General features: G+C 46.4%; 1 protein-coding gene across 1 annotated transcript; it reads left to right on the top strand.

Moving 5' to 3' along the window:
- LOC141235833 (dynein axonemal heavy chain 12-like) lies at positions 1-23,124 on the top strand. Its single transcript, XM_073668182.1, has 11 exons — positions 1-182; positions 282-462; positions 1,008-1,148; positions 1,661-1,744; positions 3,208-3,396; positions 3,487-3,606; positions 4,595-4,784; positions 5,147-5,298; positions 5,750-5,891; positions 6,433-6,598; positions 22,263-23,124. The coding sequence occupies exons 1-7, from the start codon at positions 1-3 to the stop codon at positions 4,754-4,756; spliced, it is 1,059 nt and encodes a 352-aa protein (XP_073524283.1). The 3' UTR covers positions 4,757-4,784; positions 5,147-5,298; positions 5,750-5,891; positions 6,433-6,598; positions 22,263-23,124.

Below are 23,124 nucleotides of genomic sequence, written 5' to 3'. Positions count from 1 at the left end.
ATGTATTCTCCCACCTCTAATTGGATCCACTGTAAACAGACTGATGGAATATTTTACCTTCCTTTTGCTCAGGATTTCCTTGAATGCGCACAGGAGAGCTGTGCTGGACACAACATCCAGCCCGAGAAGGTCTTCCTGGAGGACATGATCCAGACGTATGAGATGATGATTGTCAGACACGGGTAAGCTGGAACTACAGAAGTCCATGGGACGGGGGATTTATTCTTCGCGGTTTCCATTTTATACAATGGACCATGCTGCGTTTTGTTTATCCCGTGCAGTTTTATGTTGGTTGGAGAGCCGTTCTCTGGAAAAACGAAGGTCCTCCACGTCCTCGCTGATACGCTGTCTCTTATGAATGAGCGAGGGTGCGAAGAAGAAAAAGTGATTTACCGGACAGTGAACCCTAAAGCCATCACCATGGGGCAGCTGTTCGGGCAGTTTGATCCAGTGTCACATGAGGTTCGTCTATGATTGGAATTATTGTTTATAATACTAATATCTTTGCTGAAAATGGGAAAATCTCCCCTTTTATGGCTTATGGACATGGTAGATGGGGTTCCTTCAGAGACATAGATCCCAGCCATACATTGCCGGGCAATCATTTTATTATTGCTTACCCCCTGTTTGCACAAAAATTGGAAACTGTTTTATTTTCCCCATCAGACATGGAAGCAACAAATTGTATTATTTATGCCAGAAATTAGCATAAATTTGCATACTTCCAGCCACATTCTGAATAGACTGTGTCTAGCCTCACTCAATACACTTGCTTTGAGTGAGGTCATGCACTTCTAGTTGGCATGTGACCGCGTATATGCAAATCACTTACTTGCGGTCTCTCCCGGTGCCGCCACGTTCACTTCAATAGGGGCCACGTGTAGTCAATACATGTGCATCATCAATATCATAATCCCAGGCATTCCCTTTAATAATCCTTTCAATTGTGGGATTGTATTGGATTTTATGGGAAGAGCAATTTTATTGATGCCTCTCTTCATTTGCAGTGGACCGATGGGATAGTCGCTAATACTTTCCGGGAGTTTGCGTTATCTGAGACCCCGGAAAGAAAATGGGTTATCTTTGATGGACCTATTGATACGATAGCGATAGAAAGTATGAACACCGTCCTAGATGATAATAAAAAGGTAACTCTCTATTTTACTTTGTGAAAACTTTTTTTTTTTTATTTATATCCTTTTCTGTTTTCATCACCATGTAGCATAACAAAAAGTGATACAAAAAGTTATCCTCCATGTATATCTACAGCCATGATGGAGAATAGAAAACATTAGATTTTATGGCATCTTTATATATCTTTAATTAGCAGTAAATTGCAAAAACTGTTTGTATTTCCTAACACTATCCGACAATATCCATTCATGAAGATGGAAATAAGCCTTTAGTAGAGGACTTATGTATTGTATGTGGAGAGAGACGCTTTAAAAGATATTCATTGCAGGATCATCTTCCAATTATAAATCAGCTACTAGATTTTTGCACTTTTTTCAGATATTAATTTGTGCACATAATGATTGTACTTTCTCCACTAAAGCTTACAATGATCCTTTATGAGGTTACTGATCAGACTCCGTGGATTAAGTTATTATTCATTTGTTCAACATTTAATATTGTTTTAAATATGTCCTGTTATTTTTAGCGTTGCTTGATGAGTGGGGAGATCATTCAGATGTCACCTCAGATGAGTCTGATTTTTGAAACAATGGACCTTTCCCAGGCGTCGGTAGGTTTTCACTCATCCTATAAGAGAGGAGTTCCCATATACTTGTACATCGGGGGATCTAATGCTAACTAATCAGATTTAGTTATAGGGTTGACTTTTAGAGGTATTCTCATCTTTTAAAGCATATCCACAAAATGGCCATAATTGTCTGATAGATGAGGGTCTCTCCTCTGGCACCCACCCTAACTTTTCTCGAATATGAGGCCCCATCTTGTGCCGCTGTGAAAGGAGAGTTTGGCAGCACGAGCAACTCTTCCATTCACCGATTTGGAAGTCCTACATACACAGTCATCAGGGGTGTAATGATCGCGGTTGCAGAGGTCGCGACTGGGCCTGTGCAGGTGAGGGGCCCGCCGACATCAGCGCAAACTTCAACTGCATGTGCACCCCCGAACGCACATTCAGACGAAGTGTATTGAGGCGCAGAGACCTGTTGGGTCTGTGCACGACAATGCACGCTGCCGGCTAATCAGAAGCCAGCAGCTGATGTCGGCGTGCACGTGACTGAGGGTGCATGACAGTGACATCATATGCTCCCGAAGCTTGCACTCTGAAGTCAGATGCTGGCTTCAGAAGAGGATGGCGCACAGCGGGGGAGCGGAGGAAAAGAGAGCAGAATCATTTATTTTTTTCCTATGCATTAAAGTACAACGGCAGAATGGGGGACATATACCAGGATGGGGGATATATATACTAGGATGGGGATATATATATATACCAGGATGGGGAATATATATACTAGGATGGGGGATATATATACCAGGATGGGGGATATATATACTAGGATGGGGGATATATATACCAGAATGGGGGAAAAATATACCAGGATGGGGGATATATGTATCAAGGTGGGGCCCAGGATAAGGGACATATATACCAGGATGGGGGATATATATATCAAGGTGGGGCCCAGGATAAGGGACATGTACACTAGGATGGGGGATATATATACCAGGATGGGGCCAGAACAGGGGACATATATACCAGGAAGGAGCCCAATATGGGGGATATTACTACATAATGGGGTAGGAGGTGCAACACGTATGTCCTTATAGGATTTAGAACACTATAAGGGCCCATACATCTGACCAACATGCAGGGGGTCCAAATGTTGCAATGGGGGCCCATCGGACTCTAGTTACGCTACTGACAGTCATCTCTACATTCACTTTAGTCGCTATAATTAAAGGGATTGTCAGTCCCTTTCATTCTGGTGCTACTACAACAATCATCTAAATGGTGAGGATCCAGTTCCTGACACCAGCACTGAATGTAGGGAAAATGTAATGTTACATAGCTTCTACTCAAATAAATGGATGTCTATGTAATCTATGGATGATGGAAACGTCAGGACACTTGGAAACGACTTTGTAGACTGTTTTTCATCCACCCAGCGAGATAATTAGATAACTGGATGGGCTTGTGTCTTAGGGCAACCCTACTTAGTATATCTCTCTCTCCAGCCCGCCACTGTTAGCCGCTGCGGTATGATTTATCTGGAACCCCAACAACTGGGCTGGGCGCCCCTGGTGAGGTCCTGGCTCAGCACCCTTCCCGATGCACTGAAGACTAAGGACCACCTCGCTCTTCTAGAGGAACTCTTTAAGTGGCTCGTCCAACCTTCCCTTCGATTCCTCCGAAAGCAGTGCAAGGTGGGCGCCATGTGTCCTCTCAATTGTAGGAGCATTGCGCAAGTTTGTAGTCTAGATTTACCCTCAGTGTCCTAATGTCTTTCCTCATAGGATCTGGTGACAACCAGCAATGGCAATGTGGTAATATCACTCACACCATTATTGGAGATGCTGATTTTTGATGTGGTGAGAGAGGATCCGAATAATAAGAACATTCGTATCTGGATCCTGGTAAGTGGAAGATCTGCCGATCCCATACACAGTGTGGCTGATCCATCTGCAGGTATAGACAGTGCTTTCCTATGCTCCTGGAAAACGGGGAAATAATTCCAAGTGGAGAGAAATTGTGAAAATATCACAATTCTGACATTATTTTTTGGGAATTGTTTTTACGGTGTACATTGTGTGGTAAAATTACTTAGCAATATGATTCACTCCTCAGTACGATTACACCGATACCAAACATGTCCAGTTTTTTTATTAGATTGGTAGTGAAAAAAAAAAATTAGAGGTTTGGGAAAAAACATTTTTTTGGGTTGTGTCACCATTTTCCGAGACCCGTGACGTTTTCATTTTTTAGTCGATGGAGCTGTTTGAGAGCTTATTTTTTGTGGTACGAGACAATGTTTTTGTTGATACCATATTGCGATAGATATTACATTTTTATCGCTTCTTACAGCATTTTTTGTGATACTGCATCAACCAGAAAAACATAATTTTGTCGTTCTTGATTTTTTTTCTCGTTACGCCGTTTACTGATCGGGTTAATTATTTTTATATTTTGATAGATTGGACTTTTCTGAATGCGGCGATACCACATATGTGTATTTTTTGTAAAACGTATTTTCTCTGTTTTTACTGGGGGAAAAAACCCATTTCAAGTTTTATGGGTTTTTTTTTTGTTTTTTTTCATACTTTTTAAAACATTTTTTGTAACTTTTCTCTGTATTTATTAGCCCCCTTAGGGAACTTAAAGCTGCGATCGTCTGATCGCTTGTGCTATATACAGCAATGCTACACCATTGCTGCATATAGCAAAAATCACGGTCTCCTTTGAAGCTCGACCACGTCATCCGCGATTGTTAGAGGCAGGTTCCTGACGTCTGCTGAGAATTGCATGTCAATAGCACCTTTAGAAATATATTTACTTAGAAAATTGGTGACGTGTTCAATACTTATTTCGCCCGCTGTATATTGTATCCCTTTTCTTCTCTTTTAGGCCAGTTTTGCTTTCTCCCTGGTTTGGTCCATTGGCGGCTGTTGTGACACCGACAGCCGAGTGAAGTTTGATGTTTTTTTTCAAAGAAATTGTCACAGGAAAGATCGATCAGAGCCCTTTCCTGTCCTCCGTGGGGAAATGGGAATGTCCTTTGGACGATAAAGGCCTGGTCTATGACTACATGTACGAGGTAAAGGGATTTCTTCATGGAAATCAAGCCTAATGCTCAGCAACTTATAACTTTGGCCTTTGGGTTATTATCTTAGGTCTCTTAGGACATGTTCACACTGTGTTTATGCCGTATATCTATGACTCTGCCAGAGGTTCTGATTGAATCCCCGAAAAACTGAATTCAGAAGGAGACATGGAGTCCAATGACCTAAGTGGATTCCGTCAGATCCTCTGGCAAAGTAATAGACATGCTGCATAAACGCAGTGTGAACAGGACCTAAATGTCAAACTTATGTAATGTGTCAGTGCTCTCTTATCCTTACATCAAATGTGTCCGAATATGGTTTATCAAAGTTGTAACTACTTTTTTTTTATTTGAAGTTAAAAGGCCGAGGGCGCTGGGTTCACTGGAATGAGTTTATTAAAGGCACAGCCACGTGGGACAAAAGCACCAAAATCCAAGATATCATTGTGCCAACTATGGATACTGTCAGATACACCTTCCTCATGGATATGTGCATCAAAAACACCAAGTAAGAGTAACAAAATGACTCTTATTAGGAAACCTTGTTGACAATTATCCATTTTGCCATCACAATTACTTATTGTATGGGAAAACCATTCGGATAGTGGAGTCGAATTAGGAAACCCTATTGGTCTATACACAGAAAACTGGCCGCCATTCACACCTGTCTGTTTTATGTCTGTACTAAATACAGTTTGTATAAATGAAAATAGTTTGCTAGTTACTTAAGGACGGGAAACACATATCACGATGGACGGACGGGCCGCGGGACCCCTGACCTGAAATTGACAGCCTCATAGACATCCATGAGGCTGGCGAGTTTGGGTCCGGAGATCTTGGTCCGTACATGGATGGTGTTTATCGGACGTCTGAATTCGGGCCTAAATTAGTAGTTTTATTCTCAACACTGTAAAATGTTTGATTTTATGGTTGTCCTACAAACTACTTTCCTTTTTTAGCAGACCACTCTTATTTGTGGGACTGACGGGGACAGAGAAATCTATTTACGTCAAAGACAAACTGATGAACAATCTGGACAAAAAAAAATTCTTTCCCTTCTTCATCAACTTTTCTGCTCGCACCAGTGCCAATCAGATTCAGGTTTGTCTTCTTTTTATCACCCTGCCTTCTGACAAATGAAAGAGGTTGCTTCATTACGATATATAGATGTCATTGGGGGGGATACGCCACTTAGGACCCTCTGCTATTAGCCAGAGAGGAGACCCACAAACAACAGAGGTCTCTCTCGCAGACCCTGAAGATCTGTGTATTAGATGGTCAGACATACATTTAAATGGGTTGATGGACCCATGTGTGTCTTAAAACAAAAAAAATACCCTGTCGCTTCTCCACGCTGCCGCCTGTGTCCCCATCGGTCTCTTCACTTCCTTTTCGACCAGGAGATGTCAATGAAGCCAACCAGTGTCAGATGATCGCCTGCAGTGGTGACTTTCTTTCTGAGCCAGAAAAGAGAGCTAGAAGACTAGTTCTTCTAGGTCGAATGAAACATCAATTCTGAAGCCAATCAATAGCCGCTGATTTGGCTGCAGCGGTCATGTGATGTTTTCTACCTGAAAATGAGACACCGCAGTAGTGGTCAACCTATTGAATCTTCCGACACATAGTTTGCATCTTATTCTAGAATATCATCATGGACAGACTGGACAAAAGACGGAAAGGCGTGTACGACCTCAGATGGGGAAGAAATGCGTCATATTTGTGGATGATATGAACATGCCGGCATTAGAAAAATATGGAGCACAGCCACCTATCGAGCTCCTGCAGCAGTTATTAGACCACGGGAATTGGTAATATTCGCAAAAAAAATTAGTTTTTTATTTGTAAGTTTTCTTTTATCTTTTCCACTATACGTATATATGCAGCGTGTGTATGTATGTATATATATATACAGTACAGACCAAAAGTTTGGACACCCCTTCTCATTTAAAGATTTTTCTGTATTTTCATGACTATGAAAATTGTACATTCACACTGAAGGCATCAAAACTATGAATTAACACATGTGGAATTATATACTTATCAAAAAAGTGTGAAACAACTGAAAATATGTCTTATATTCTAGGTTCTTCAAAGTAGCCACCTTTTGCTTTGATGACTGCTTTGCACACTCTTGGCATTCTCTTGATGAGCTTCAAGAGGTAGTCACCGGAAATGGTTTTCACTTCACAGGTGTGCCCTGTCAGGTTTAATAAGTGGGATTTCTTGCCTTATAAAAGGGGTTGGGACCATCAGTTGTGTTGTGCAGAAGTCTGGTGGATACACAGCTGATAGTCCTACTGAATAGACTGTTAGAATTTGTATTATGGCAAGAAAAAAGCAGCTAAGTAAAGAAAAACGAGTGGCCATCATTACTTTAAGAAATGAAGGTCAGTCAGTGCGAAAGATTGGGCAAACTTTGAAAGTGTCCCCAAGTGCAGTTGCAAAAACCATCAAGCGCTACAAAGAAACTGGCTCACGAGGACTGCCCCAGGAAAGGAAGACCAAGAGTCAACTCTGCTTCTGAGGATAAGTTTATCCGAGTCACCAGCCTCAGAAATCGCAGGTTAACAGCAGCTCAGATTAGAGACCAGGTCAATGCCACACTGTCACGCTGTCAGAGCGTACAGGGGGGTCAGGGGCCTGAGCTGACCCTAGACGGGGGCCCTGACTAATCCCTCAACCTGGAGGTAGTGTTAATGGTACAGAGGTCCAGGCCGCCAGCGTAACCATAAACTTCTGAATATCCCTGAACCTAAGTAATCTAGTCCTGAGAAGGACCCCGATCACAACAATGGGAAACAGGATAGAAAATGCCCAAAACACAGTACTAGACAAACGAGACAGTACAAGGGGAAAACCAAAAACCACCTTGCATACAAAAACTAACACCACAATTACAGAGGGAACAACAACAGGTTAGGAGATAAATGATAAAGGGAGGAAGGGAACAAACCACACCGCATACTCCTCTGAACTCCACCAAACAACGATCCACTCTGAAGGTCTGCAAGAAATGCTTTCACCGACAACTTCCCTAACAGACCAGCAGGTATTTGAAGGAATCCCAATACTGCAGCATTAACTGCAGCTGGGCGAGGCTGAGCCTCGTCAAGCACAGAGAGAGAGAATTAACTCCCTCACAACAACAAAAAACAAAGCACCAAAAACTCAGCTGCGAGAAGTCAGGCTGTGTAGTCGCGACGATCTTCGTGGCGACACACCCATGACACACACAGAGTTCTAGCAGCAGACACATCTCTACAACAACTGTTAAGAGGAGACTTTGTGCAGCAGGCCTTCATGGTAAAATAGCTGCTAGGAAACCACTGCTAAGGACAGGCAATAAGCAGAAGAGACTTGTTTGGGCTAAAGAACACAAGGAATGGACATTAGACCAGTTGAAATCTGTGCTTTGGTCTGATGAGTCCAAATTTGAGATCTTTGGTTCCAACCACCGTGTCTTTGTGTGACCCAGAAAAGGTGAACGGATGGACTCTACATGCCTGGTTCCCACTGTGAAGCATGGAGGAGGAGGTGTGATGGTGTGGGGGTGCTTTGCTGGTGACACAGTTGGGGATTTATTCAAAATTGAAGGCATACTGATCCAGCATGGCTACCACAGCATCTTGCAGCGGCATGCTATTCCATCCGGTTTGCGTTTAGTTGGACCATCATTTATTTTTCAACAGGACAATGACCCCAAACACACCTCCAGGCTGTGTAAGGGCTATTGGACTAAGAGGAAGAGTCATGGGGTGCTATGCCAGATGACCTGGCCTCCACAGTCACCAGACCTGAACCCAATCGAGATGGTTTGGGGTGAGCTGGACCGCAGAGTGAAGGTAAAAGGGCCAACAAGTGCTAAGCATCTCTGGGAACTCCTTCAAGATTGTTGGAAGACCATTTCCGGTGACTACCTCTTGAAGCTCATCAAGAGAATGCCAAGAGTGTGCAAAGCAGTCATCAAACCAAAAGGTGGCTACTCTGAAGAACCTAGAATATAAGACATATTTTCAGTTGTTTCACACTTTTTTTGTTAAGTATATAATTCCACATGTGTTAATTCATAGTTTTGATGCTTTCAGTGTGAATGTACAATTTTCAAAGTCATGAAAATCCAGAAAAATCTTTAAATGAGAAGGTGTGTCCAAACTTTTTTCTGTACTGTATATACACACACATATATATACTGTATATATACACACACATATATATATATATATATATATATATACACACACACATATATATATATATATATATATATTGTATATATACACAACACATATATATATTGTGTATATATACACACACACACATATATATATATACTGTATATAGACACACACACATATATACTGTATATAGACACACACACATATATACTGTATATACACACACACATATACAGTATATACTGTATATAGACACACACACATATATATATTGTATATAGACACACACATATATATATATATATATATATATATATATATATATATATACTGTATATACACACACATATATATATATACTGTATATATACACACACACAAATATATAGCAACAGGGCCCCGCTGCGTCCTCTGTGTCTCTGTACAGATATAAGTGTAACACGTACTGGATCCAGCACAGGTGACAGTCTGCCATAGAGCTGACGTGCAGTACATACACTGTGTTATGGGGGCGCTCACCTGTGCGGACCCCGCTCTCCGGCCGCTACTTCTTTGCTCATATAAGGTCTCATTCTGCCATTAAACAATTCGGTTGTCATGGCAGCGGGGGTGGGGCGTTGGTAGGGGGCGTGTCTGGTATAGGGCAGATTGGGGCGGGGCTGTCATGCAGTGCTTGTCTCATCCCTGTAATTTCCTGCTGATGCCACCTGGTGGACAGCATTGGTCAGTACACGCTGAGAATGCTACATTTGCATTGTACTGTGGGAGCTGCTGGTACTACTGGTGCTTCCTGACTGCTGTCCCTATGAGGTATGCAGTATGTCACATGGTGGGGGAGGAACATTTTATATATGTATATGCACTGCTCAAAAAATAAAGGGAACTGTGCGGCCCTCCAAACAAATGCCACCCCACACCATTACTGACCCACTACCAAACCGGTCATGCTGAGGGATGTTGCAGGCAGCAGATCGCTCTCCACGGCGTCTCCAGACTCTGTCACGTCTGTTACATGTGCTCAGTGTGAACCTGCTTTCATCTGTGAAGAGCACAGGGCGCCAGTGGCGACTTTGCCAATCCTGGTGTTCTGTGGCATTTCTTTGGATGGCCGCACAGCCCTCCTTGTGCTCGGCAGAGGTAGCCTGACTGCCATTAGGTACCGAGATGAGATCCTCAGACTGGCGACTTTGCCAATCCTGGTGTTCTGTGGCATTTCTTTGGATGGCCGCACAGCCCTCCTTGTGCTCGGCAGAGGTAGCCTGACTGCCATTAGGTACCGAGATGAGATCCTCAGACCCCTTGTGAGACCATATGCTGGTGCAGTTGGCCCTAGGTTCCTCCTAATGCCGGACAATGCCAGACCTCATGTGGCTGGAGTGTGTCAGCAGTTTCTGCAAGATGAAGGCATTGAAGCTATGGACTGGCCCGCCCGTTCCCCAGACCTGAATCCGGGACACATCTGGGACATCATGTCTCGCTCCATCCATAAAACGGACAAACAACACAAATATTGGTTCTATCTTTTACACATTTGGGGTAGCCCTTAAGAGGGCCATTGGGTCAAAGAGAGAGAGAGAAGAGAGAGGGGAGGGAGAGAAGAGAGAGGGAAGGGAGAGATACCGGGAGATACCAAGAGAGGGAAAAAAGAGAGACCCAACCAGTGCAAGGCTAAGCCGGGCAGGCGGCAGCGGCTATTTATACCCACTGCTGATCTCTGATTGGTGGAAAATCTGGGTATGGCTGCTCTGATTGGTGGAAAAACTGGGTGTGGCTGCTCTGTGATTGGTCAGCATTATGACCTCACAGTGGCGATGACTCATACCTCCTGGGTGGTTGTTTTTAATGTATTTTTTGTTGTAACATTTTGTATGGCTGTTTGGTGCAGGGGGTGGGGTCGGGAGTATTTTAACCCCTGCACACCCCCATGACCATATGCCTCGACCCGTAGAAGCGTGATAGACACGCGAAACGGCCGTCGTCCGCAAAAGGCGCCGCTTCCCTGTATTTTTAATGGAAATGGAATAAAAGAAGATTTTATTAAATCGGTGTGCCACCTCGCTTTCTTCATGTATGAGTAGTATAATAATGATGATTTATCCTGGGGATGGGTTATCAATATCAGATCGGTGGGGCTCCGACACGCGGCACCGGCTCTACCCATCAGCTGATTGCAGCGCTCAAGTGTAAATAGTGTGAAGATTGAACATCACAGCTCCATTCACTGTACTGTGGGTCCTGCAGATCAGCTAATATTCATGTAATAGGAGCTGATCTGCAGCACCAGGGAGCGGCCACTACAGAGTGAACAGATCAGTGATTTTTCAGCTCCTCAACACTGTTTACATCTGACCTCGGCCGAAGCTGCAAACAGCTGATTAGTGGAGGTGCCGTGTGCCGGACCACCACAAATCTGATATTAATGAGCTAACCAGGGGATAAGCCATCAAAATGTTTGTCCTGGAAAATCCCTTTAAGGCCCACCTGCACATAATAAATATATATATATATATATATATATATATATATATATATATATATATATATATATATATATATATATAGCAAAGAGTGGGAAGGGGTTAATCACAGGCTCATAAAACGGACAAACAACACAAATATTGGTTCTATCTTTTACACATTTGGGGTAGCCCTTAAGAGGGCCGTTGGGTCAAAGAGAGAGAGAGAGAGAGGGGAGGGATAGATACCGGGAGATACCAAGAGAGAGAAAAAGAGAGAGACCCAACCAGTGCAAGGCTAAGCCGGGCAGGCGGCAGCAGCTATTTATACCCACTGCTGATCTCTGATTGGTGGAAAATCTGGGTGTGGCTGCTATTTATACCCACTGCTTATCTCTGATTGGTGGAAAATCTGGGGGTGCCTGCTCTGTGATTGGTGGAAAATCTGGGCATGGCTGCTCTGTGATTGGTCAGCATTATGACCTCACAGTGGCGATGACTCATACCTCCTGGGTGGTTCTTCTGGGCAATTCTGTTTTCTGATTGGTGGAAATTCTAATCAGCATTATGACCTCACAGTGGCCGTGACTCATGTTTCATGGACTGTTCTATCTGGGTGACCTGAAACATGCTGATCTCTGATTGGTTGAAATTCAAGTCATCTTCATGACATCACAATCGAGAAGAATGAATATCCAATTTACTTAATATAAATGACCAGCAATGCTGTTCTCTTAATGGTGGAAATTCAAGTCATCTTCATGACATCACAATCAGCATGTTATTACTGCCGATATGTCCAATTTTTTTCCTAAATTTCCTACGTTTGTCCTAATTTATTAGCACATATATACCACTCATTCCTACAATCAAAGGATCAGGAAACCCCTCTGAAATCAATATCCTACAATTTACCCCAACAGCAAAAAAACAACTATACACAAAATACCAAAAGGTATATCAGATTATTAATGAGCAAATAAAAGACACATAAAAATAATTTTTAGAAATGTGTAGAAAAAATGCTGTAAAGTAAGAACGCTTCAAAAATAGAAATGTTAATGATCTATTTAATCAATTAACAAAATACAAGTGAATGAACAAACGAAAAATCTAGATCCAATCAATATTTGGTGTGACCAACTTTTCACTTTAAAACAGCGTCAATTCTTCTAGGTACACCTGCGCAAAGTCAGGGATTTTGTAATAATGCAGTCAGGTGTCTGGTCATACACCATGGCAAGACTGAGCAAGAATACACAAGGAAGTTATACTACATCAGCAAGGTCTCTAAGGCACAAATTTCAAAGCAGATTGAGGGTTCAAGATGTGTCATTCAAGCACTAGTGAAGAAGCACAAGAAAATGTGCAAGGTTGAGGTCAATAGATGCAGTGGTCGGCCAAGGAAACTTAGTGCAGCAGATGTATGACACATTATGGTTACTTTCCTTCAAAAGCGGAAGATGTCCAGCAGTGCCATCAGCTCAGAACTGGCAGCAACCAGTGGGACTCAGCTTCACTCATCTACTGTTCAGAGAAGACTGGCCAGAAGTGGTCTTCATAGCAGAATTATGGTGAAAAAGCCATATCTTCCACATCAAAACAAGGCCAAGTGACGCTGAGTCACTGCATTAAAACAGAGAAAACGGGGAAGGAGGGGGGGGGGATTGGCAAGTTGTGCGCGGTTGAGCCAAAATATGAAAAATGTGGTTGTTACTGTAGGGAGTTTGTTCACTGAAGGGCTGGAGAGCAGAACAATAATGAGTGTCTGTGGTCAATAGTGATGCATAACCACGGTGAAGGGTCCTGTAAGTTTGGGGCTGCATTTCAGCAAATGGAGTTGGGAATTGGGTCAGACCTCATGCTATAACATTTTCCCCCATCATGGGCTCCTCTCTGGCATATTGTCCCTATTCTGGCATAATTTCCCTCATTCTGGTTTAAGACATCGCTGTTTCCTCCGCTGCACCTCCTGCATTCTTCAATATCCAGATCCATATTCCAGTTTGTCTTCTCTTCTGCACTACGTGAGTCCACAATCAACTGAGGAATACCTACGTCTGCTTACTATCCTTATTTCTGTTTGCATATTACTGTACCTAAGTAAACTTGGACTATCGTTAACGTTTACATACCCTAATAGTAATGAAGGCCGTGCCTTACAGATTAGGTTCTAAGAAGTGTTGTTTGGAATGAACTTACCTTCATAAACTGTTTGCTGTGATCTTTTGCACTTGAGTTTAAAATAGACTTTCACACTACTCTTGTCTCAGTCTCTGCTTTTTTCGCCATTGGACTTCAGGGTATCTACTAACATCGTAACAGGCAGTTCCTTTGAGCTCATGATTCTCATTTGGTCTGACATGCACTGTGAGCTGTGAGGTCTTATATAGACAGGTGTGTGCCTTTCCAAATCAAGTCCTATCAGTTTAATTAAACACAGCTGGACTCCAATGAAAGAGTAGAACCATCTCAAGGAGGATCACAAGGAAATGGACAGCATGTGACTTAAATATGAGCAAAGGGTCTGAATATTTATGACCATGTGATATTTCAGTTTTCCTTTTTTAATAAATTTGCAAAAATTTCTACATTTCTGTTTTTTTTCAGTCAAGATGGGGTGCAGAGTGTACTTTAGTGAGAAAAAAAAATGAACTTTTTAGAATTTACCAAATGGCTGCAATGAAACAAGGAGTGAAAAATGTAAAGGGGTCTGAATACTTTCCGTACCCACTGTATATAGTACTCAATGGGTGTGGCCTGCCTCTGATTGAGAAGTGCCTCTTCCGGCAGTCTGAATAAGGGTCTATCATTAGGGGTGTGACTAATTTGTTTTCACTTAGGGTGATATATGTCCCGCTTTTAATGAGATTTAATAACATTTGTATTTTAGGGTTTCTATTATAATTCTGGGATTTCCTAATTTGTTTATAGAATTTTTGAATTGCATAACACATAGGATGAGGATAATAGGTTTAGTATATGAGATAGGAAATAGTTATTGATAGAACTAGTGCAGTGGATGGGCACTAGTGTTAATAAAAAGAGGGGCATTTCCTGATAGTGTGCGCCATGTCCCATGATTTGGGAATCTTACAGACCATATTGCACTATCATTAAGTTGCTGTTTTGTTGCTATGCAGTTAGGTTTTCCTTTCTTATAAGTTTGTCCTTTGTCTCTCCCTGTCTCTCTCAGATGTAGCTGTGATGTCAGTAACCCCTCCCTTCTTCTCCATTCTTCTTCCTCATTCACCATTTTCAGCCATGTTAGAAGCTTATGTGCTTCCAGCCCGTTTCTAAAAAAGTCTTTTTACCTGCTGTACATTTGCACATCATCGAGTATTCTGCTAGAAAATAAATCTTCTTCTGAATCTTCAACAATGTGCTTCTTGCAGTCGAGTTAAACTATCTGAAGACATCACTATGTGTGAGTACGGTAAAGAGACAGCCTAGAAACGGTGTCTCACAGCGCCCTATGCTTGCAGCTTAGTCATGGAGTCAGAATAGTGTGAGTTCAGTGAGAGTTAGTGAAGTGCATAGTGAAGGTGAAGTTCAGGTGCGGTGGGCTGCTAGGGGCAGCATGTGTCACTTGTTCCAGGCAGTGGGAGGCATTACTGGGATCCAGAGCAATCGCTCCAGTCACGTCCAGAGCCTAAGGTCTGGTATAGGAGCTGCCGGACACTTTGTGTACTCTGAAGTACAAAGGAAGATGGACAGGGACCTGCATAGATGGAAGTTGAAGGCCAGTCCCGGGTGCACTGCAGAGGTGGACGAGAAATACAGGATGAGCTAGCAACAGGGCTGAAGAGGAGTTATGCTAAGAAGGAGGATAATGTGAATTGCTGTGCCTTATCCTGTCTGTACCCACCTGATGAACTAGAACTGTCAAGTATATGTTTGACTGTTACAAAGAACTTTGTGTCCCCTAAATTGTGTGCGGCGGCTTCTGAGGAAAGAAGCCTGAAGGCAGTGGAGGCCTGCGGCCTACAAGAGAATGTGCTGCACCCCACACCCTAGACCACACTGGGACTGGGACACCCATTGTCTGTAAAGTGCCAGAGCGAAATCAGACAGACGTTCAGTCACGACTACCGCTCTGTGCCACTTTACAAGATGAGTGATAAGGGAACTTCTCGATCAGAAGAGAAGAGGAAATAATGGTCGCTGCCCAAACTGTGACAAGAACAGGACCACAATGTGTGTCACCCTGGCCTGGATGCCACAAATGTATAATAAAGCTGTGTCTGAGAGCAAAGGGGAGGTCCTCTAGTCAAGGGCCATTAGCATGCAATACCTCCTGTCACAGGCCAGTAGGGGGAGCAGGCTGCCCCTATAAAAGCTGGAACTGGGGGCAGGGTTAGAGAGAACTGGACAACCTGTCTCTGGATTGAGAGGTGTCCCAGAGCCGGGACAGACAGTTGTGTTGCAGCCTAAGAGGACGTGTGGCAGTAGGAGAGCCACGAGCCAGCGACAAAAGGCGAAGTGAGTCTGTCCTGGCAGATAAAGAAACTAATCTTCCAGACTTTGGTGTCTGAGGCTGTGAGGATTCCACATCCTACAGCAGATAACCAGTCCGCAGGGGACTGTATGTTCCTTGGCCTAAGAAGCCCGGAGGCTCCGCCATAGCAGAAGGGACCAACAGAGCCGTACCAGGCCGGGAGTAGCAAGGGACCCAAGTTGCAAGCCATACGGGCGAGAGGACACGGTGAGCTCAGGAACGTGGGCTGTTACATTACCAGAAGGGAAATAGCCAGAAGGAGCACAGAGAGCACGGTAGGCCGACACCCTCATCTTGACCAGGGCCAGCTTCCCACTTGCTCTCAGACATCCAGGCCCCCTCCTAGCCGGGCCTGTTTCTGGGTCGTTTTACCTGTTCTAATAAAGACCCTGAACTGTTTAAGAGGCCTCCGTTTCCTGGCTAACGCGGTTGGAATCATCCCCTCCATCATCCATCATACACTGCCCTGGGGCCCTACTCTTCCCGTGGGGAGTTGTACTATTCGGAGCTGCACATTTACATCTGCCCCAGAGGTCTGCACTGCAGCGGCGGTTAGCACTGACCGCAATCCACGGGTGGCGTAGTCGGACATTACTTAAAACTTATAAAGGACTGCCACTGGCCTGACCACCCTAAGCCACGGACCGGGTTGCCACCACTACCCCCATCGTCTCCCTATTGCCCGGCTCCGAGTGTCCCACGGCCCAGGGGGTGAGTCAGCTTTGGCGTAGTCGGCAGGATTGTAACCAACCCGCCACAAACGGGTATTGCGTGCCTGAAAAAGACTGTACACGTACCTGAAGAAGAGTTTTTCCACCACCCGGAGCCGTTTCCCGCCATTTTCAACCGTCTCCCGCCATCTTCCGTCGGTTCCCGCCATCTTCAGCCGTTTTCCCGCCAACGGATGCCATCTTCAGGACGCTGCGCGGGAAGAGGAGGGGCGTGGACGTCCAAACCGCGCGAGACCCGAATCTCCGCCCCACGCACCGACGCTGCGTAAGGTCCTGGAAGGGAGAGAGAGCGACGCTGACGTCATCAGGACGCGACGCAGGTCCTCGTCCGGAGCAGCACCAGCGGAGTCGCGGCCTACAGAAGAGGATCGTCAGAAGGTAGACCACGCTTAACTAGGGGGGAGGAAGATGTCGGACACTGAGGCGCCCACTACCACCAGCACAGCTGCAGCAGCGGTGATGCCATTTTCCCTGCCCTACGTCAATGGAGGGCCTGGTTGCCTAAGTATTCAGGGGAGCCCCATGCCCTAACTGACTTTAAGGAAAGGCTGTACAGTTTGTTCCAAGTTTACCCCCTGACAGAGGAACAGAAGATTAGCATACTGACAGGGCAGTTAACTGGCACAGCCCAGCGGGAGGTAAAGTAATGGCCCGCTGAGGAGAAAAGGACCGTAAAGGACATTCTGGCCCGGCTGCGGGGTACCTTTGATACACGTACCTCCGCTGAAATTAAAATGCGGTTCTACGGATGTAAGCAGCGGGCACAGGACAGCATCAGAGACTATGCCCTAAATTTGCAGGAAGCCTTGAGAGCGATCAAACAAGCTGACCCTGGCAGCGTGCAGGATACGGATAAGCTACTAACAGAACAGTTCATAGAAGGTCTGCTGTCTAGCGCCCACAGGACCCAGCTGCGCCTCATGTTCTTTCAGAACCCTGATCTGACCTTTGCCCAATTCAAGGACAGGGCCATAAGGGTGCTCCGTGAACCCGCAACAAGTGGCGCTATAAACCCCAGGCGCCCTGCTCTCACCTACCACCAGAAGGCGGCGCCCTCCTCTGTGGACTCTGTGGGGGACGATGCACAGGCCCTGAACCAAGCCCCGTCGAAAGATCTGCATCACCAAGTCCAGGAGCTGACCAGGAGCGTTGCGGCATTGACCAGGACCGTCCAGGCGTTACAAGTGGACCCGTCAAGACCCATCGAGTTGGCTTCAAGTCCGGAGGATGTCCCGTGGCGTCGACAGAGGAGGACCCCGTCGTTCCGAGGGAGGCCCACAGATCGCTACGCAGAGGATGGACAGCCCATTTGCCGTCGATGCAACCAGCCCGGACACATTTCCAGGTACTGTAATTTAAACGGGTCCAACCTGGGGCAGAGAGCCAACCCCCAGGCATAAGATCACCAGGCCCTTATAATTGGCGTGATAAGTACGTTGGGGGGGGCGCCCGGTTTTACCCGTGGTGCTGAACGGTATCCCCATGAGCGCCTTGCTGGATACCGGGTCGCAAGTAACTACTATCCCTTATGTACTTTTTAAGCAGTATTGGACTGATGCTGATATAACACGGTACCCAGACAGTGACTTGAGCATCATCGCCAGTAATGGCTTGCCCGTGCCGCAGATGGGGTTCAAGGAAATGACCATTAAAATTGGTAAAGTTGAACTACCGGCACAGGGAGTGATTATTGTGGACATTGACCGTCGTGAAAGTCACCCTAAAATAACTGTGGGTACTAACGTGATTGAAAATTGTCTTTCAGAGGTAATTGTAATTCTACAACAGGTGGCAGTGAATGCTAGTTCCAGCCAACAGAGAGTCCTCAACAAGGAGATAAAAGCCCTGATGAGACGGCAGCAGGTAGAACTGTCTGGTGGTGAGATCGGTAGCGTAAGACTGAGTGACCCATTCCCCATTTCCATGCCTCCCAAAAGTGAAATGATGATCTGGTGTCGGACTGCAATCGGGTTGAGAGGTAGAGACTACCAAGCCATGGTAGAACCCGTGTACTCAGACAGCAGGCCCACCATTTTGACAGCCTGGGGGGTGGTTGATGTCCGTCATGGGAGGGTGCCCGTTCACATTCTCAACATTGGGGAGAGGGAGGTACACTTACCCAGGTACGCTACACTTGCCAAACTGTTTGCTGTTGAGCACAAAGCTATCAGGGCCGTGGAACCTTTGCCTCCCTCTCCACAGGCGGAGAGTAATGGCTCCCAGAAACAAAAGGAGGACTGGTGCCAGAAACTCCATGTGGGTGCTGACTCCACTCCCCTGCACCAAAAACAAGGAGTCTACCGGGTGGTACAGGAGTACGAGAGAGTCTTTAGTAAGCACCCGCTAGACTTCGGCAGAGTAAAAGGGATAGAACACCACATCCCCACAGGGAGCCACCCACCAATAAAAGAGAGACACAGGCCTGTACCCCCTGCACATTATCAGAACGCCAAAGGTATGCTGCGGGAAATGAAAGAAGCTGGGGGCATTAGAGATAGCTGTAGCCCCTGGGCAGCCCCCCTGGTTCTGGTAAAAAAGAAAGACGGCACCATGAGAATGTGCGTGGACTATAGACAAATCAACCGTATCACCCACAAAGACGCATATCCGCTGCCTAGAATAGAAGAGTCTTTAGCCGCACTAAAATCAGCTAACTTCTTTTCTACTTTGGACCTTACTAGCGGGTACTGGCAGGTTCCTGTGGCAGAGGCTGACAAGGAGAAGACCGCCTTCACCACCCCGATGGGACTGAGCGAGTTCAACTGTATGCCCTTCGGGCTCTGGAACGCACCAGGGACCTTCCAGAGGCTGATGGAATGCTGTCTAGGGCACCGAAACTTCGAGACTGTCCTCCTTTACCTGGACGACGTGATCGTCTATTCGAAGACTTACGAGCACCATCTAAAGCACCTGGCCGAGGTGTTCGAAGCCCTGGCAGGCTATGGCCTGAAGGTGAAACCATCAAAGTGTCACCTGTTGAAACCGAAGGTCCAGTACCTAGGGCACGTGGTAAGTGCGGAAGGAGTAGCCCTCGACCCTGAGAAGGTCACGGCAATCAAGAGCTGGCCAAGCCCTTCGAACATCAAGGAAGTGAGGCAATTCCTCTGGTTGGTAGGCTACTACCGAAGGTTCATCCCCGGGTTCACTAAGATGGCAGCTCCTATGCAGGACTTCCTGATAGGACAGTCTAAGTCCAGAAGCCAAAAGCCACCCTTCAAGTGGGATAAACCGGAAGAGGAGTCCTTCCGTCAGTTGAAGATGGCCCTCACAGGGGATGAGATCCTGGCCTACCCTGATTATGGCCAGCCTTTTATTCTCCACACAGACGCCAGTAATGTGGGACTGGGAGCCGTACTGTCACAAAACCAACAGGGCAGAGAAAGAGTGATCGCGTACGCCAGTCGGAAGCTGAGGCCCACCGAGAGGAACCCGGAGAATTACAGCTCCTTCAAGCTAGAATTCTTGGCGGTGGTGTGGGCCCTAACGGAACGCTTCAAGCATTACCTGACCTCCGCAAAGTTCACTGTGTACACGGACAACAACCCGTTAACACACCTAGACAGTGCAAGACTTGGTGCCCTGGAACAGCGGTGGATGGCCCGTCTCTCCAATTATGACTTCGTGATCAAGTACCGGGCAGGCAAAACCCATGCCAACGCTGATGCCCTATCGAGAATGCCTCACTTACCTGAAGGTGACGAAGACCCAGAAGAGCTGGAGGAGGTAGAACTCCCCGCGTTTCACCGGTATGGGGCCGCTCAATACTCCCACCGCGTGAAGGAGGAAGATTTAACAACCGTTATGATCAATCCCCTACCTCACCACAGCTGGGCCGAGACCCAAGATAGTGACCCTGCAATCCGCCTGGTGAAAGATCTGCTGACCCAGGAAGATGCCCGCTTAGATCCGGATGCTCCAGAGGAAGCCAAGCAGCTATGGAAAGAGAAGAGCAAGCTGTTCCTCTATGAAGGCAAGCTGTACAGAAGACTTGTCAACCACCGGACACAAGAGCTGACCTGGCAAGTCGTGGTCCCAAGGCGGGATGCAGCTATGGTCCTGGGGGCTTACCATGACAGAGCGGGGCACTTCGGTTGGAAGAAACTGGAGTTCCTGCTAAGAGGACGGCTCTTTTGGGTCGGCATGAGAGGGGCTGTAGAGAAGTGGTGCAGGGACTGTGGCCCTTGTAACTTAAGGAGAAAAGACCGCACCAGCCAGAAGACACCCTTGAAGCCCATCGTCACCCAGCAGCCTCTTGAGCTGGTAGCTCTGGACCACGTCAAATTGGCTCCAAGCCGGTCAGGATACATCTACGCCCTGACAATCGTGGACCACTATTCCCGTTTTCTAGTGGTGGTCCCGGTAAAAGACTTGACAGCCCAAACGGCGGCCAGAGCCTTCCAGCAATACTTCTGCCGTCCACACGGGTATCCGGAACAGGTCCTGACGGACCAGGGTCCAGCGTTCGGAGCTGAAATCTTGCAAGAGTTCTGCAACCTCTATGGCTGTAAGAAGATTCGGACAACGCCTTACCGCCCACAAACCAATGGGATGTGTGATTAAATGAACAATATAGTCATTGATCTCCTGAAGACGTTGCCCCTGGAGGAATGCAGCCTGTGGCCAGAAAAACTGCCGGACCTGATAGACTTATACAACCATATCCCGGTGAACGCTACAAACTGCACCCCGGCTTACCTGATGCGAGCCAGACCAGGTAAGCTGCCCCTAGATCTGGAGATGGGAGTCCTAACACCTGAGGACACCTCCCTGGATGCGGACTGGGATTCGGAGAGGCGACTGCAGTACAAGAATGTACAGGAGAGTGTGGAGAAGAGCCTGGCCCAGGTGAGAGAAAGGCAAGAAAGACTCTTCAACCAACACGCCCCTGCTGGTCCCCTAGAACCTGGTGAGCAGGTCCTGAAGCGAAAGAGAAGGCTACATAAGATGGACGACCAGTGGGAAAGGGAACCCTACACCGTACTGCAGTCTGATCATGACAACTCGAAGGTGTGCGTGATCACCAAGGATGGAGGAGAAACCACTAGTACCGTCTCCAGAGACCACCTAAAAAGGTGCCCCGAACAACTCCGTAGTGCAGAAGAGGATCAAAGTGACCTTGAACCCGCAGAGGACAAGGAAGAAATGATCAGCACCGTTCTCTGAGAGTTCCCTCAGTCCTGGACTCGAATAAACGATGCCATAGTGGTACCCGTCCTGCATTTCCTGCAACCGGCTCAGCAACAACCTACACCAGAGCCGGAAGGTGAAGAAGAGCAAGCAGTTCCAGAGGCAGAAGAGCCTGTACCAGCAGCCCAGGAGAATCAACCCTCTGCTGACAGTGAGCCTGCCATGCCTGCGATGAGCCAAAGGACCCGTAGACAGCTGCCTGCCCTACCTGTACACCAAGCTGGTAGCTCTACCCCTAACGCTAGTGAAGAAAACCAGGTTGGTCCACCACCAGACAGTGGGTTACGCAGGTCAACCAGAAGCACAAAGGGGCAGATACCCGCTCGCTGGAGAATATAGGGTGCACTAAAACTGTAAATAACCCTGTTGCCAAGTGTTGAAATGTTTGCAAATTTACATGCATGATTAGTAATTGTGTATTTCAGTTTCTTACAGTTACCGTACGGACTCAAAGGTTATGGACTTTTAATAACCGGGACTTTGTATGGACTGCGTTCGGAGCCTGACCAAGGAATGAACTAAGACTGTAAAGGACTTGGGGCTAGGACAGACCCCCACCTGGTTAAGGCTCCCCGTTGTGTTGGTGAAAATGGACACCCGGTCACAGACCACACTGTGACCTTAAGAACTCAATCTGTGCGTCACTTGCCTGATAATGTTTTATGGTCATGCATATGATCTTTGTTTATTGTTTAGTCCCGGAGTACTAAATTTTACTAGGGGGGAATGTGTCACCCTGGCCTGGATAACACAAATGTATAATAAAGCTGTGTCTGAGAGCAAGGGGGAGGTCCTCTAGTCAAGGGCCATTAGCATGCAATACCTCCTGTCACAGGCCAGTAGGGGGAGCAGGCTGCCCCTATAAAAGCTGGAACTGGGGGCAGGGTTAGAGAGAACTGGACAACCTGTCTCTGGATTGAGAGGTGTCCCAGAGCAGGGACAGACAGTTGTGTTGCAGCCTAAGAGGACGTGTGGCAGTAGGAGAGCCATGAGCCAGCGACAAAAGGCGAAGTGAGTCTGTCCTGGCAGATAAAGAAACTAATCTTCCAGACTTTGGTGTCTGAGGCTGTGAGGATTCCACATCCTACAGCAGATAACCAGTCCGCAGGGGACTGTATGTTCCTTGGCCTAAGAAGCCCGGAGGCTCCGCCACAGCAGAAGGGACCAGCAGAGCCGTACCAGGCCGGGAGTAGCAAGGGACCCAAGTTGCAAGCCATAAGGGCGAGAGGACACGGTGAGCTCAGGAATGTGGGCTGTTACATTACCAGAAGGGAAATAGCCAGAAGG

Source organism: Phyllobates terribilis, unplaced genomic scaffold (assembly GCF_046119375.1).
Source record: "Phyllobates terribilis strain yellow unplaced genomic scaffold, ASM4611937v1 Scaffold_690__1_contigs__length_815330, whole genome shotgun sequence".
Lineage (NCBI taxonomy): Eukaryota > Metazoa > Chordata > Amphibia > Anura > Dendrobatidae > Phyllobates > Phyllobates terribilis.
This window is presented reverse-complemented; position numbering and strand designations above follow the sequence as displayed.

Bases quoted from the DNA above. Each gene is read 5' to 3' on its own strand.
- LOC141235833 (XM_073668182.1), top strand. From the start codon at position 1: ATGTATTCTCCCACCTCTAATTGGATCCACTGTAAACAGACTGATGGA. The intron at 1,149-1,660 runs GTAACTCTCTAT...TGTTATTTTTAG, and splicing joins TCCTAGATGATAATAAAAAG to CGTTGCTTGATGAGTGGGGA. The intron at 3,607-4,594 runs GTAAGTGGAAGA...CTTCTCTTTTAG, and splicing joins ACATTCGTATCTGGATCCTG to GCCAGTTTTGCTTTCTCCCT.